Genomic DNA, 16,380 nt, shown 5'->3' on the forward strand with positions numbered 1-16,380 from the left:
AGACTAACAAATTTATCTGAGCATAAATAAATTTGTTAGTCTCTAAGGTGCCACAAATAAAAGGAAACCTTTTGTAGTGATAATCACTATACCTTGATTATCACTACAAAAGGTTCCCAGCTCTCCTGCTAGTAATAGCTCATCTTAAGTGATCACTCTCATTACAGTAAAAAGAAAAGGAGTACTAGTGGCACCTTAGAGACTAACAAATTTATTAGAGCATAAGCTTTCGTGAGCTACAGCTCACTTCATCGGATGCATTTGGTGGAAAAAACAGAGGAGAGATTTATATACACACACAGAGAACATGAAACAATGGGTTTATCATACACACTGTAAGGAGAGTGATCACTTAAGATGAGCCATCACCAGCAGCGGGGGGGGGGGGGGGGGGGGAGGAGAGGAGGAAAACCTTTCATGGTGACAAGCAAGGTAGGCTAATTCCAGCAGTTAACAAGAATATCAGAGGAACAGTGGGGGGGTGGGGTGGGAGGGAGAAATACCATGGGGAAATAGTTTTACTTTGTGTAATGACTCATCCATTCCCAGTCTCTATTCAAGCCTAAGTTAATTGTATCCAGTTTGCAAATTAATTCCAATTCAGCAGTCTCTCGTTGGAGTCTGTTTTTGAAGCTTTTTTGTTGGATAGCCACTCTTAGGTCTGTGATCGAGTGACCAGAGAGATTGAAGTGTTCTCCAACTGGTTTTTGAATGTATAATTCTTGGCGTCTGATTTGTGTCCATTCATTCTTTTACATAGAGACCGTCCAGTTTGGCCAATGTACATGGCAGAGGGGCATTGCTGGCACATGATGGCATATATCACATTGGTAGATGCGCAGGTGAACGAGCCTCTGATAGTGTGGCTGATGTGATTAGGCCCTATGATGGTATCCCCTGAATAGATATGTGGACAGAGCTTATCCTTGCAACAAAGCCCGTTGCCTACTCCCTGAAAAAGCACAAGAACAAATCCGCACAGACACACCCCTGGAGCCCCGACCTGGGGTATTCTATCTGCTACCCAAGATCGATAAACCTGGAAATCCTGGACGCCCCATCATCTCAGGCATTGGCACCCTGACAGCAGGATTGTCTGGCTATGTAGACTCCCTCCTCAGGCCCTTCGTTACCAGCACTCCCAGCTATCTTCGAGACACCACCGATTTCCTGAGGAAACTACAGTCCATTGGTGATCTTCCTAAAAACACCATCCTAGCCACTATGGATGTAGAAGCCCTCTACACCAACATTCCACACAAAGATGGACTACAAGCCGTCAGGAACAGTATCCCCGATACTGTCATGGCTAACCTGGTGGCAGAACTTTGTGACTTTGTCCTGACCCATAACTATTTCACATTTGGTGACAATGTATACCTTCAAATCAGCGGCACTGCGATGGGTACCCGCATGGCCCCACAGTATGCCAACATTTTTATGGCTGACTTAGAACAACGCTTCCTCAGCTCTCGTCCCCTAATGCCCCTACTCTACTTGCGCTACATTGATGACATCTTCATCATCTGGACCCATGGAAAAGAAGCTCTTGAGGAATTCCACCATGATTTCAACAATTTCCATCCCACCATCAACCTCAGCCTAGACCAGTCCACACAAGAGATCCACTTCCTGGACACTACGGTGCTAATAAGCGATGGTCACATAACCACCACCCTATATCGGAAACCTACTGACCGCTATTCCTACCTACATGCCTCTAGCTTTCATCCAGATCATACCACTCGATCCATTGTCTACAGCCAGGCGCTACGATATAACCGCATTTGCTCCAACCCCTCAGACAGAGACAAACACCTACAAGATCTCTATCATGCATTCCTACAACTACAATACCCAGCTGCTGAAGTGAAGAAACAGATTGACAGAGCCAGAAGAGTACCCAGAAGTCACCTACTACAGGACAGGCCCAACAAAGAAAACAACAGAACGCCACTAGCCATCACCTTCAGCCCCCAACTAAAACCTCTCCAACGCATCATCAAGGATCTACAACCTATCCTGAAGGACGAGCCATCACTCTCTCAGATCTTGGGAGACAGACCAGTCCTTGCTTACAGACAGCCCCCCAATCTGAAGCAAATACTCACCAGCAACCACACACCACACAACAGAACCACTAACCCAGGAACCTATCCTTGCAACAAAGCCCGTTGCCAACTCTGTCCACATATCTATTCAGGGGATACCATCATAGGGCCTAATCACATCAGCCACACTATCAGAGGCTCGTTCACCTGCGCATCTACCAATGTGATATATGCCATCATGTGCCAGCAATACCCCTCTGCCATGTACATTGGCCAAACTGGACAGTCTCTACGTAAAAGAATGAATGGACACAAATCAGACGTCAAGAATTATAACATTCAAAAACCAGTTGGAGAACACTTCAATCTCTCTGGTCACTCGATCACAGACCTAAGAGTGGCTATACTTCAACAAAAAAGCTTCAAAAACAGACTCCAACGAGAGACTGCTGAATTGGAATTAATTTGCAAACTGGATACAATTAACTTAGGCTTGAATAGAGACTGGGAATGGATGAGTCATTACACAAAGTAAAACTATTTCCCCATGGTATTTCTCCCTCCCACCCCACCCCCCACTGTTCCTCTGATATTCTTGTTAACTGCTGGAATTAGCCTACCTGCTTGTCACCATGAAAGGTTTTCCTCCTTCCCCCCCCCTGCTATTGGTGATGGCTTATCTTAAGTGATCACTCTCCTTACAGTGTGTATGATAAACCCATTGTTTCATGTTCTCTGTGTGTGTGTATATAAATCTCTCCTCTGTTTTTTCCACCAAATGCATCCGATGAAGTGAGCTGTAGCTCACGAAAGCTTATGCTCTAATAAATTTGTTAGTCTCTAAGGTGCCACAAGTACTCCTTTTCTTTTTGCGAGTACAGACTAACACGGCTGCTACTCTGAAACCTCTCATTACAGTGTGTATGTAACACCCATTGTTTCATGTTCTCTATGTATATAAATCTCCCCACTGTATTTTTCACTGAATGCATCCGATGAAGTGAGCTGTAGCTCATGAAATCTTATGCTCAAATAAATTTGTTAGTCTCTAAGGTGCCACAAGTACTGATTTTCTTTTATTGATTTTCAGTTTTGCTCATTTAGGACTCTAGCCTGGCAGTCATTCAAAGTAAATTAGGCCTAACCAATACACTCATGAAACATTAACTTTTGGCACAATCTACAAAAAGCTGCTAGGGAGAAGCTGTTGCAGTGCATATAGTTCTCACTTGTTGATACATGTCGGTGAGATGTTTTTGCCTTGCTTGAGAGAGGAGCCAGTTTTTTTTTCTCTTTGTCCAAACCCTGCTTATGCAATATGATTACTTTGTTTAGGAATTGAGCTTCTTTGTAAGGCTTAGTTACAAAATTTTAATCTCTCATGTCAAACATTTGTGCATTGATACTGTATGTTAAACACTTCTGAGCATGTGCAGAAGAACAAAAGGTATCATTTTCTGTGTTTGTAGAATATACCCAAACAACTATGCCTAAATCTCTCGTCCCACCCCAACAGCGAGTTGCCAGACTCCCTAGACTATGTCTACGCTACACAGCTTTTAGTGACACGGCTGTGTCGCTACAGCTGTGCCGCTAAAAGTCATGCAGTGTAGCCGCTGTTTGTCTGCTCTCCTGCCGACAAAAAATCTTTCACCCCCAAGGAGCATCGTTTGCATTTGCATTGTCGGCAGGAGAGCGCTCCTGCTGACAACACACTGTTCATGCTGGCACTTGTCGCTGCAAAACTTTTGTCTTTCAGGGTTTTGTTGTTGTTTTTAACACCTCTGAAAGACAAAAGTTTTGTCCTTCAATTGCCAGTGTAGACATAGCCTTATACAAGGTGGGTACCTTTCTAGAAGTTTAGAGTGGAATTTTTCAAAAGCACTTAGTGCCTCAGTGCTTGATTTCAGTGGGAGCACAGTCATGCAGGGTGCTTTGGAAACTTCAACTGTTAACCTATAACTTGGTTAAGTCAAGTCTTGGATATATTGCAGACTCCAATTTTCATCAGCATAGGGAAAGCTTTAATTAGGGAAACTATTTTTTTTTCTTTTTCTTTTTTTAACCCCACCTCATTCTCTACCTTTTTAATACTGTTTTGGCAAAAGGTGTTTAATGGTTGCGTAATCACCTGGGATGAAACTCCCCATAAAAAGAGTTAGAGGCCATACAAAAAGAAAAGGAGTACCCGTGGCACCTTAGAGACTAACAAATTTAAGTAACCACAACCCAACACATCCTTAAGGGTATTGTTATTGTGTGGGTTAAAACATTCTCCTTTGTCTGGCACTTGAAGCACTGAGGTTCTACCTTCCTTGGTACTAACTAGCCCCAGGTTCACTTTTCCAGGTCATGAAGCCTTGGTGAGCAGCCTGGGATTAGGAGTTCCCCAGGTGTAAAACTGAAGGGATTAGTCTGTAAAGAGAGAGACTTGTGGGGACCCCTCAGAGACAAGACAGATGTTTCTGGGGTCAGGGCAAAAAGTGCCTTGCCTGAGGATTCTGGAAGAAGGATTTGCCTGTGTGCTGTGTTACCAAACCTGTTGAAAGATTACAGGACTTGTGTACGTATTTTAAATAATCAAATCGCGTTCAGAAGATACCTGACTCCAAATTACAGATTTCTGCTCCAGACAGAAATTGACCAAATTCTGCTACTGCTGGGTGGTAATATAAATCTACAAGCTGCTGATCGTAGAGTAGGGTGACCAGATGTCCTGATTTTATAGGGACAGTCCTGATATTTGGGGCTTTTTCTTATATAGGCTCCCATTACCTACTTATATACCCACCCCCGTCCTGATTTTTCACACTTGCTATATGGTCACCCTATGGTGGAGAGATGTGCACTTTTTCTGGCCACTGAAGTATTAAATAGGAATATGGTGAGAGAGTAGAAGGGATTGAAATGTCGTTTTTTTATTGGCCTCTTTATGCTATTGAAATTAGAAAAATAAAATACTTTTCTCTGACGCTTTGAAAACTTGTCTTGGTTTCTGTGTTGTTCTGGACGAAGATCAGACTAAGGGTTATGCAGCCACCTGTTTATTTTTAGCTGCCTGTGGAGACTGGAGTCTGCTTTGTTTTCCTTTCCGCAGGATTTCCTCATCAGGAAGTAATAGCGTGCTTATGGACACAGAGATTTCCTTACAAGGTGTATAATGTACAAGGAAGTTTTGATTCAAGTAGTCACAAGTATTGAGTAACAGAGCTGCTGATTCACAAGAGAGGGTATTTTTTGCAGCATGTGGGACTGATGTATCAACTAGTCAGCTTGCTGATATTTTAAACTCAGACATAGCAAAATTTCAGTAATGAAATTTCATGCCTTGTCTATACAAGGAAGCTATTGAAAAATAAACTAGGGTGTGGATTTAAACTGCCGTAACTATTCTTCACTACCTTCTTGTGTGGACTCTCGTTTTTGTTCTAAAAGTGCCTCTAGGTTAATCCATTTTCAGGCTATTCCAGGCTATTCCCCCTGTGTAGACAAGCCCTTAATTATCTCCCACACTGAGTGCTGTACCCTAGGGGTTTGATTATCTTCTCACTGAAATAGCAAAATTTCCATTGCTCTCAATGGGAGAAGGATCAGGACTGAGTATGTTAAATGATTTTTACATTTACACTTACACAAGAAACTATTCAAGTTAACTTACTCCTCTCAAGCTTCCACAACAACAGTTAACTTTTAGGGCATGTATACATGGGGGTACTCAGGAAAGTGAAGGGGAATTAACTTAAAGTATGAAGTCAATGCACATACGCCCTTAGGAAGGTACAAGTTAGCCATAACTGTCTTACTCAACTTACGTTTTAACTCCTTGGTTACTGTAGATAGCAAAACTTTACTCCTGCTTTGTGACTAATCATATCAGTTGGTATATTTTTGAATCTTTACTTGATTTGATAACATTCAGAGTGGAAATTGCAACACTTGTGCTCTTCCAGTAATTCAGCATTCTGCCGATGCTTCTTACATGTTTGGTAAATAGTCATGTATCCCATAAATATATAAGCACATCAGAAAAAAATTACTTCTATCAAAGCTATTTCTGCCCTCAAATATTATTGGTTTTGGCTTGCTTTTTATCTTTGTTTGTAGTCGTATTGTTTCTCTAAAGATCACTCAGTGCTACAGAAATAATTCTGTGTTTTTAATTTTCTTTGCAGGCGACAGAAATTTTGCACCTAATGATCCACTGGAATTTAAGTCTCATCAGTGGTTTGGAGCATCCGTGAGGTCTAAAAATGATAAAATTCTGGTATGTCTTGCTTGTAATGTTTTTGGACACTTCTACAGGAAAATACTGCAACGAAAGGACTGTGACAATTCAGAATTAAACGTAGCCTTGCCATCCACCTTGAGTTTCTCATTAGGAGTTTATTGGCTGGCTTTTCTTCTTGTGCTAGGGAAAATCTAGTATAATTCATGAGTTAGTGGATGTTGAAGTTATTTCTGAAAAATTCCTCTAAAGCTCTTCTAACAGATTTTTGAGAGTTGTACACAGCCTTCTATCAACGAATCCACATTTCTAAAAATACAAGTGGACTTTTTCTTGTCTAAGGTTGTTACAACTTCCCATTGTGTAGGTAATGTGCTTTATTTCTACTAAAAGCAGTGCTTTTGGGTCATTTTTCCTTGGGCATGCAGTAGAACAATGGTGCAAAGATCCATCCAACCTGCTCAGGCATTCTGAAAGAGATCTGTTTTATAGACTGTTGTGTCTTTTCCTCAGGCCTGTGCCCCCTTGTATCATTGGAGAACTGAAGCAAAACAGGAGAGAGAGCCTGTAGGAACTTGTTACCTTCATGATGGATCTAAGGCTGTTGAATATGCTCCCTGCAGATCGAGTATGTATAGAAGGTTTTGTTGTTTAACTTTAGTAATTTCAGTTTCATTTCTGTTACATCAATTTTATGTATATTTGTAAAGGGAGTAAGAAGAGAATTTTTGTGCCTTCCCTCTTTTTCCATGGTCAGGTTGGCATTTATCCTTGTGGCAACTGAGGAGGAGCCTGACCCAAAGCCCCGAGTCTGGGCACTACTGAACTTTCGAGGTGTTCAGGATTTGCATTTAAATTTCACAGATGTAGGGTCCCGCCCCCCCCATTCCCTACAGTGGATCAAACTAAGACCATGGATCCAAATATCTCAAACTTTGAAAAATCAATTTCACAGTTCATTGATAATTGTTGTGGCATCCAAAATGAGCTCATTTCCCTTCTGAGATGTGGATGTTGCTCTATTGCAACCCCCAAAGCATGAATTTCTGATTCTGGAATTATTAATGTAATATTAATGCTCCAATTGATACTCCTTTTAACTGTTTGAAATGTGCCATAGCAGATTAAAGTTTCTGCCAGTGAACTACTGAAGAAGAGAATAACTAGGATACTGCAACATATTATGAATACAAAGTGCCCTGCACAGAACAGTCCCACTTCTGTGCAGTTTACTTGTGTCAAATAACAGCAACTAAAAGTAGCAGTAAATTTAGAGTAACATTTTCAAATGTGGTTTCTGATTTTTGGTGCCTTCATGTTTTTTGCACTCCATTTCAGATATCGTGGGCCTATTTGTTTGAAAGTATTGAGCACCCACAAACCCTGGTCATATCAGTAGGGCCTGCGGTGGCTCACACCTCTGAAATCAGACCCAAGATGTCTCAACTTGAGCATTCGGAATAAGAGATTACTTTTGAAATTTAACATATTTCTTTAACCCACTTTTGAATCACAAAACAGACTGAGAAATTCTGCAGAACAGCAGGGAATGCATTCCATAGTCATCCAACATAAAAGGAGCATAAACGACTATGTCTTAAACTTAATAAATATTCAACTAGTCATACTGTTATAAATAAGTGCCTGTCACATTTCTGCCCTAAAGCTGTATATTCAGGGGATTAACTCAGTCATAAAAACTCTCTCTAGGCTGAATCCTAGCATGGGAACTGTCAGCCCTAGAATGCTTTTTTCTTCTTCTTCAGACAACCCTTGAAATATATTATAGTTATATAGCTTTCTGTTTTTTTTCCATAGAAAGAGAAAAATGCATTCCTTTTTCCAGATACTTTACATCTATTTTTCCCCAAGACCTTTGGAATTTAACTTAGCAGGAAAAAGAGTTACCGTTTACTTCTATTTGGATAGGCCTAGAACTGATCCTAAAGTTATTTGATTATGAGTTGAAGAACAGGAAGAAATATCTGCCTTGCCATATCAGAACAAACTATTGAAGCACCTAACTTCGTATCTGACCTCTGGCTTTTGACCACTGCTTCAGAGAATGGGACAAAAATCTCCCTGACACCAAACCAAAATCACCTGGAGTTCAAGTTAACCCAGTCCAGGCTCTGGCCATCCAAGAATGTTTGAGCAGAATGGATCAATGTAATTATAACCATCTTATCATTCCCTGTCACAAAGTTTAATTTATCACTCTCTACCTATCTTATTTTTATAGCAATTATTGATGCTGATGGACAGGGATTTTGTCAAGGAGGCTTTAGCATTGATTTTACAAAGGTATGTGATGCTCATTGGATGTAGCCTGTTTTCACAAGTCAGCAGACAATTATAAATTACAGCAGTTCCAACCGGTACCTGATATAGGTATGTATCTGTTTTTTAAAATAAAGATCCATTATTCCTGAAAGTAAAAATTTAGTAAACTAACCAAAAAGTTTGGAACAAGCCATCATTATGAGCCCTGATCCTGCAAGGTGCTTAGCACCTAAGCTCTGAAAGATCATGCTGTACATAAGTACCCTGCATTTCCAGCTTCTGTCAATAGTACCTGATTATTTGTTTTATCTTTGCTGCACTGGTCCTCAGGTCAAATGAAATACAGTAATCTTGTAATTTTATTAGACACTTAAACCATACACTGGTCACTTCAAATCACTAAGTCAGTTCTCTTGCAGGAATGATTTACTCTGAAAGTGACAGTGTAACCCCTCCTGATAACTCCGTTAGTAGATGGTGCTTTTAGACCCAAATCACTGCTGCTTATTGAGCCACAGCTTTAAATTTTCTGTATATTCTTGCTCTTGTTCTATTCCTTATGTTTTTTTTCTTTATGTATGTAGGTTGCTGTTTGAAAATGTATTTTTCATATATTCTTTTAATTTTCTTTCTTTATTTTTGTTTGATTTCTTTTAAAATCCAAACATAGAAAAAAATGTTTACAAAGCTAAGCATCACAAAAAAAACAGGATTTGATCCAGCGATGCGCATAAGTACGTGCATTGTTGTAAGCACGCAAGTAGTCTCAATGATTAAAATGGGACTGCTCGTGCTTAAAGTTACAAACATACTTTGCTGGATCACAGCCATACCAAGCACAGGAAAAGCTGTGTTATCCGGCAGTTTGCAAACTAGAAAGCTCTATAATCTGGCCTTTCAGGACAGGATGCGAGGTATGGGCTCTGGGAGGAAGTTTGGGTGCTGGAGGGGCTCGGGGCAGTGGGTTGGGGTGCAGGAGAGATTTCGGGGTGCTGGATCTGGCCGGCACTCACCTTGGGCAGCTCTGCGCAAGCGGTGACATGTCCCGAGAGATGCGGCCAGGCGGCTCTGTGCACTGCATCTGCCTGCAGGCGCCGCCCCCACAGCTCCCATTGGCCAAGATTAATGCTCCTAGGTGGAGGAATGGCCACAGGGGCTCTGTGTGCTGCCCCTGCCCTGCCCCAAGTGCTGACTCTGCAGCTCCCATTGGCCAGGGACTGCGGCCAATGGGAGCTATGGGGGCGGTGCCTGGAGGCAGAGGCAGCATGCAGAGCCACCTGGCCGCGCTTCTCTGGACATTTCGCCACTTTTGGGGAGCTTCCCGAGGTGACAGCTGCCCAGAGCCGGCACCCCGAAACCCCTCCTGTGCTCCAGCCCTGAGCCCCCTCCTGCACCCAAACTCCTTCCCTCTTAGTTAACTGGAATTTTTGACTTAACTATCAACCCCCCATTCTGCCAACATGCTGGATAACAAAGCTTTTACTGTAATAGAGACAAAAATCAAAACTAAAACGTCTCTGTGTACCATGTGTCTGTTGTTGATTAAGAAAAAATAGGGATGTGGGGAGGGGAGAGGAGGGCATCGTCCACATGCCTCCACAGAAACCAGTCATATGACAGACTCCTAGCAAAATGTCATAGGGTTTTGTTCTAACTATATTCTATTGTCTTAAAATTATGCCTGTAGGAGTCTCAGTTAAAATTACATGAATCATTCAGTTCAGAGTTTAAAAAGAGGAGGCTGGATGGGGGAGGAGCAGAGGGGAGGGAAAAGAAATTGATCTAAAGCAGATGTCGATTTGCTTCAGTAGCGTTAAACCTAATAACATTCCAGAAGATCAACATTTTTAATTATTTCCTTTTTGTTTTTTGATTCTCTTTTAGTAGGCCTGTGAAATCTCAAATCATAAGAAAAAAATCTATTAAAAAAAAATCTAACAACACGGCTGGATTACTACAGCTTCTGCAACTTTACAGTACAAAAGAACTGTGTGCTCCTAGAATTACCATATATTTCATTATTGTTTATTATTCTTTAGATGTATGGTAATGAGGGCTCTTTTTTTTTTTTTTTTTTTTTTTCTTCCTTATTTTATCCTTTCAAGGGAGACAGGGTACTTCTTGGAGGACCTGGAAGTTTCTACTGGCAAGGTGAGACAAATCACTTAGGTGACAAAAAATGCTAACATCTTTGATTTTCCACCCCCACTCCACCTATCTTGACTCCTCCATAAACATTAATATCTCAGTGAATGAGACACGAGAAATGTATTTCTTTAATCCCCTTAAAACATTTACTGAATATCTGAGGCAGCTTTAAAAGACTTCTTTGCACTGATTATTAACTAAATAGCCATACAAATGTGCTGTTAAATACATAAAGTGTGTGTGTGTTGTTCCTAAAGGCAAATACTTTGTTCAAGCCCGATGAGGTTATCTCAGGGAATATTTTGCCTGTGCACCCAAAACCTTAAAAGCACTACAGGCCCCACAAAGAGAAGTACATTCCATTTCCTTTGGATACAGAGATACACTACGTTCTCCATTTGTATCTGCCCTGCACTGTAACACAAACCTTACTCTGACTTTACAGTTTCCACAAGAACATGTCATATATCTTCTCCTAGAGAGAAGGCCTTCAACTGACCATTGTGCATCCACGGTCACTGTGGGTGTGTCTACACTGCAGCTGGGGAAGTGTCCTCTTGGCCAGGCAGACAGACGCGCAGTAACTATGCTCGAGCGAATGTGCTAAAAATAGCAGTGTGGACACTGTGGCATGGGCTAGCCACCTGAGTACAGACTCAAGGGGTCGGTTGGGCTTGTATTTGGGCAGCTAGTCTGTGCTGCAATGTCCACCCTGCTATTTTTAGCATGATAGCTCTTGCAGAGTTAACATGTCTGTCTATCTGTCTGTCTGCCTGTGGTGAGTGACATGCTTTCAACAGCAGCATAGGTATAGCCTGTGGAATACAAAAGCCAACTCACTTGCTGCCAAATGCAGTTGCCCATGTTCCATGTACATAACATAGTTTCTGTATTAGTGCAGATCCTGAACAAAGAAGACTGATTAAAAATGCATTACAGATGCAACGGATGCTCATCAAATTGAGTTAGTAATATATATTTATTTTGTTAGCTCCTTGGAGAAATTGTCATCTTTTACATAAAACTTGAAAGGAAAAATATATTCTAAATGTAATTAATTTAAAAATAAAATAATGCACCTGAGCTTGCAGTTTCATAATTTCCTACAATTCTTTTAAGCTAAATTCTGAAATGCTGCTAAAAGGCAAGCAGTGTAGCTGCTCTTTGTTGACAGGAGAGAGCTCTCCCGCTGACAAAAAAAAAAAAAACTTCCACCCCCAACGAGGCGTGGTAGCTTTGTCGGCAGGAGAGCTCTGCCCCCGACAAAGCACTGTTCAGACTGGCATTTTTCATCGGTAAAACTTTTGTCATTCGGGGTGTGTGTGTTTTTGTTTTTTGTTTTTTTTCCACACCCCTGAATGACAAAAATTTTAACAACGAAAGTCCACTGTAGACAAAGCCGAAGTCTTTGCTGGATCATGGTCTACATTTTTATTTTCATGCCTCCCAATGGCTACTGTTGTTGTCTAATGGAAGTGCTACTGGTTTAGAATCCAAACATTCTCCGATTAAGTCCCATTCTTCACAGTTAAATTCACCAGAGCAATTATCTATTTTAATGTATTGTTTTTTCGCAGGTCAACTCATTTCTGATCGGGTGGCAGAAATTGTGGCTAAATACAATTCCAAAGTCTACAGTATCAAGTATGATGACCAGTTAGCAACACGGTCCGCTAGTGCTGCTTTTGATGACAGCTACTTGGGTGGGTCATTTTGAAAATAAAGGGATATTTTTATCAATATTGCAGCAAGACTCATTGGATTTGATCCTGCACCGATTGCAAAAGACCCAATAACTTTTATTGACTTACTTGATTTCAACAGGAGCAGGTTTGAACCCTTACTGAATGTTAATGTTGATAAAGATATCAGTTGATAAGAGTGTTTCTACCTGCTAAATGCCTGTCCATTTAGGATTGTGTGCACCCATCTTGTCTCTCTAATATGGAGAGTGACTCATGATCAATCTTGAGCTCTTGGACGTGTTATCTAATCCATGTATATTTGCTTTGCACTTGCTTTTTGTATGGTGTCAGAGATTTTTCACTTTCTCAGTGACTCTGTATGGCCCTTGGAGGAAAAAATGTGTGACCAGAAATCTTTCAGTGAGATTACTTATTAGTCCATAATCCTCTCCCTCTGCCCTTCAAAAAAGAAGTGTTCTAAATCAGTAGCTGGTGTAACATGGCACAGAAAATCCCCTAATCCCCTAGTTCTTAAGTCCTTTATTACTTTAAAATCGTTAAAGTAAAGGTACAAGCCCCATTCTGCCTTTACAGGGCAGTCTAATGTACTCAAGTCTGGCATTGAATCAGACTTGCCTGTTCAAATCATACTAGTTTCCCAGGTAATTCAAAATTCAGCTTTCCCTGAGAGGTCTTAAAGGAGAATAAAAGACCAAAAAAAAGAGTATAAGCAGACCCTGCTAATATGGTAACAGAGGTCAATCTCAGTGACCCATTTCCCCACCCTTACATAAACCTAGATAAGCAAGTGCTGGAGATTATGTTAAAATGCTGGAACATTAGAAGAGTTTGAAACCTACTTACTAGTTTAAATTCATGCTTAGAGCAGTCCTCTTTCTCACTGGAAAAAATGTTTTGGTTGAGAACAAGTGAAAGTCTGCTTTTCAATATTGCATCAATTCATCAATATGTCACACTCACTTGAGACCTCATTTTCTTTTTGTCAACACAGTGGATGCTGCTAACTTTTCATGGGCCTAAACCAAAGCCCAGGGAAGCCAGCAGGAATCTTTCCATTGACTTTACTAGGCTTTCAATCAGGCCTTATATCACTATATATGATTCTATATGGAGATTCACATCCACATCCACCCCCACCCCATGACACACATTGTATTTACTTTAGAAATACAGCAGCTGGAAATAGACTTTGGATTCTATGAAACACTATGAAAATGTGTATTGAGGGAATAACAAATAAGTGTTCTCCAGGAGAGGTGAAGGAAGTAATCATTTAGCTTTATGTAGGTCTTGCTTAGACAAAAGAAAGGAAAGGAAAAATGTTCCTAGGGAACCTGGAGTACAATTCCTGTGAGAGTATAGTTTTAGGGTATTCCTTGGGTGAGTGTGTAGAATTCCTATGGATACCAATGTGAAGTCTGTATTCCAAGAAATAGTGGGTATATATCCATCTTACTGCATATGCAAAACAGAGGACCAGGGACTCCTCTAAGAGAAAGCTGTTTGGGAAACATTTTTATTTTGTTTGTTTTCAATTGTCTTTTTAAAAAATATTCCCGTCTGGACCTGAACATGTTCATAATTTAATACTGTAACATATTAATATAGATGCTCTTGCTACAGTTCCTGGAAGTTCTCAAAAAATACTGTGCCTTCAACTTCCAAGTAAAACCCTTATCTAAAGAAAAAAACTGTTCTTCTGCACTAAAATAAATTGAACCAGAGCATGTTGGAGTCTGTCAGATCTGACCGGTTAAGTAGGATCTGTACTTGGGTGGATGTGTTATCTTTAAAAAAAAAAAAAAAAAAAGTGTTGCAAAAAGTGATTTTTTAATACTATTTCCTCTGAAACTGTACCGGACTAATGGCCCAGTGTAATGGTTGGGAGAATGGGGAATATGTACTCCTGAATGATGAGATTAATATAGAGGTCCTGAATGCTGTGGTCATTTAAGAATCCCAGGTGTCTTTTCACAAAAGCAGAAGTGCCAGTAATGATGTCTTCGTTCACTAACTGTGTGCACTTCCCTGTGCATCTGTTTGTTTTTTCCTATCGGTAAAATTGGTATTGTGATTGGGCTTTTTTATGTTATTAAGTTAGCAAAGAGCTTTGAGATTAATTTATCATCACCATCTGAATTTACACAGAACAAGTCATTGTCTGCTATATCAGTTGAATTATGTGACCTCCCCTCATCCACCAAAAAAAAATCAGGCTAAGTATTAATATCTCAAATAGGAGCTCTCTCTTTATTAGACATTATTCAAAATTCTTTTACAAAACCCAGGCCAAGATTCAACTGCTGAGTCCAGAACTAGGATAGTTCTGCATTCTGCTACTGTTCCTGATGTGCCCTTTTTCAACCAGTAAATCCTCGTTTGGTCTCAATCACCACCAAATTTTATTACCATAAATTCATCAAAGGATTCCTTTAGAGAGAAACTTGGATTGCAACATCCTTTCAGACTTTGGGCAAGTTCAGATGTGGACCCAAACATGTCAGTTCTGGACCATCTCTAGGTTCTGTATGTTTGTTTGAACCTACCCATTCCAGTTTCAAACTGGTGGATCCCCATTTGGCAAAACAAACCTGCCCATTTGGGCATGGCTTTTCCTACTGAAATTGTTGTATCTCATGCAGACTTTAACTGACTATTTTTAGTTGGGTAGTATAGTTATCCAATGGATATGCTATTTGGAATACCCGTTTATCTTATTGACTTTTGAGATCATTCAACAGGATGTGCAAGCAAAGTGGATCATATGGGAAGTGTTGATAAATTACATGAAAAGCAAAAATAAATTAGTTTCATATAGTGACTTGTCACTTTTGTTATTATTGCTCAGGTTATTCGGTGGCTGTTGGAGAGTTCAGTGGTGATGGCATAGAAGGTACAGCCTTGTTCTTATTTTGTTGGTATGTAAAAATGTGTTCAGCAGGAAGCAGGCTTGAAGTAATATTCAAACAAACACAAACAAACCCAGATGTACTTGTATGCATACACAGTATAATACATAAAATTCTAGGAATGAGCAAAATGGTTCAGGCAAATGAAGATCTAGCTTGAGCGATTGTTCTTTGCTCAACTGGAATTTAAACATTAGCAAGTTGTCTTCTCTTATGTTTCAGACTTTGTATCTGGGGTTCCAAGAGCAGCAAGAACGCTGGGCATGGTAGGAAACCTGGAATCTTAAACTTGAAAATAATAAAAAAAACTAATGTTAAATGTTGTTGTAGTGTATAGCGACATGCTGCTAGCTCATTTCTTTTTCCTATGCAGGTATCTATTTACAGTGGGAAAAATATGGTATCCTTGTACAATTTTACTGGAGAACAGGTATATAGTTCTGCTTTATACCAATGATGTGGTTGGAGGGGTGCAGGAGAGAACAATTCTTCAGAATGACAGAACATAGGCATGAGGTCCATGGCTCTAGGGGAGATATTTTGTTGTTAGCTCACATGCCTCCAGATCTTTAGTAATGTGTGGATGTGTTCCATGAATTCCCTTTCTTATGATGATATTACTTAGAAAAACAGTCTTAGCCCAGAAACCCCTTTAGAAACCTGTAAGAGTCATTGGACTGGAGTTGTGCTAGTGCTGCTTGGTGTTGTAATTCAATTTAGTCTGTTAAGAATTAGAAAGGAGGATGAACCACTGGATTCTACTAGTTGCAGAGAAGGAGTCATCAATTCTTTTTATACTGTTCTAGAAACCGACCAGTTTACTGAGGGAGTAGGGGAAAGGAATGAAAAAACGATTGGTGGCTCCTAATGAAATACATGTACCAAATATTTTGGAGGAGGGGCAAAAATTACACTAATGTTTAAATTTACTCATTTAAATATTTGGATCAAATGTAAAACTTCTGTTGTTTTCCAGATGGCTGCCTATTTTGGATATTCAGTAGCTGCCACTGATATTAATGGGGATAAGTAAGTGCCTTTTCTTTTTCTTAGTTGTT

General features: G+C 40.2%; 1 protein-coding gene across 1 annotated transcript in view; it reads left to right on the forward strand.

Annotated features, from left to right (window-relative positions):
* The window catches only part of ITGAV (integrin subunit alpha V), a 93,377-nt gene that overhangs the window by 34,748 nt on the left and 42,249 nt on the right, over positions 1-16,380 (forward strand). Inside the window, exons 3-11 of the mRNA XM_038422732.2 lie at positions 6,224-6,315; positions 6,790-6,904; positions 8,519-8,580; positions 10,665-10,710; positions 12,285-12,410; positions 15,262-15,306; positions 15,545-15,588; positions 15,696-15,752; positions 16,299-16,351. Coding sequence (XP_038278660.1) covers positions 6,224-6,315; positions 6,790-6,904; positions 8,519-8,580; positions 10,665-10,710; positions 12,285-12,410; positions 15,262-15,306; positions 15,545-15,588; positions 15,696-15,752; positions 16,299-16,351 — 640 coding nt within the window. The remainder of the gene's footprint in view (positions 1-6,223; positions 6,316-6,789; positions 6,905-8,518; positions 8,581-10,664; positions 10,711-12,284; positions 12,411-15,261; positions 15,307-15,544; positions 15,589-15,695; positions 15,753-16,298; positions 16,352-16,380) is intronic.

Source organism: Dermochelys coriacea, chromosome 11 (genome assembly GCF_009764565.3).
Source record: "Dermochelys coriacea isolate rDerCor1 chromosome 11, rDerCor1.pri.v4, whole genome shotgun sequence".
Taxonomy (NCBI): Eukaryota; Metazoa; Chordata; order Testudines; family Dermochelyidae; genus Dermochelys; species Dermochelys coriacea.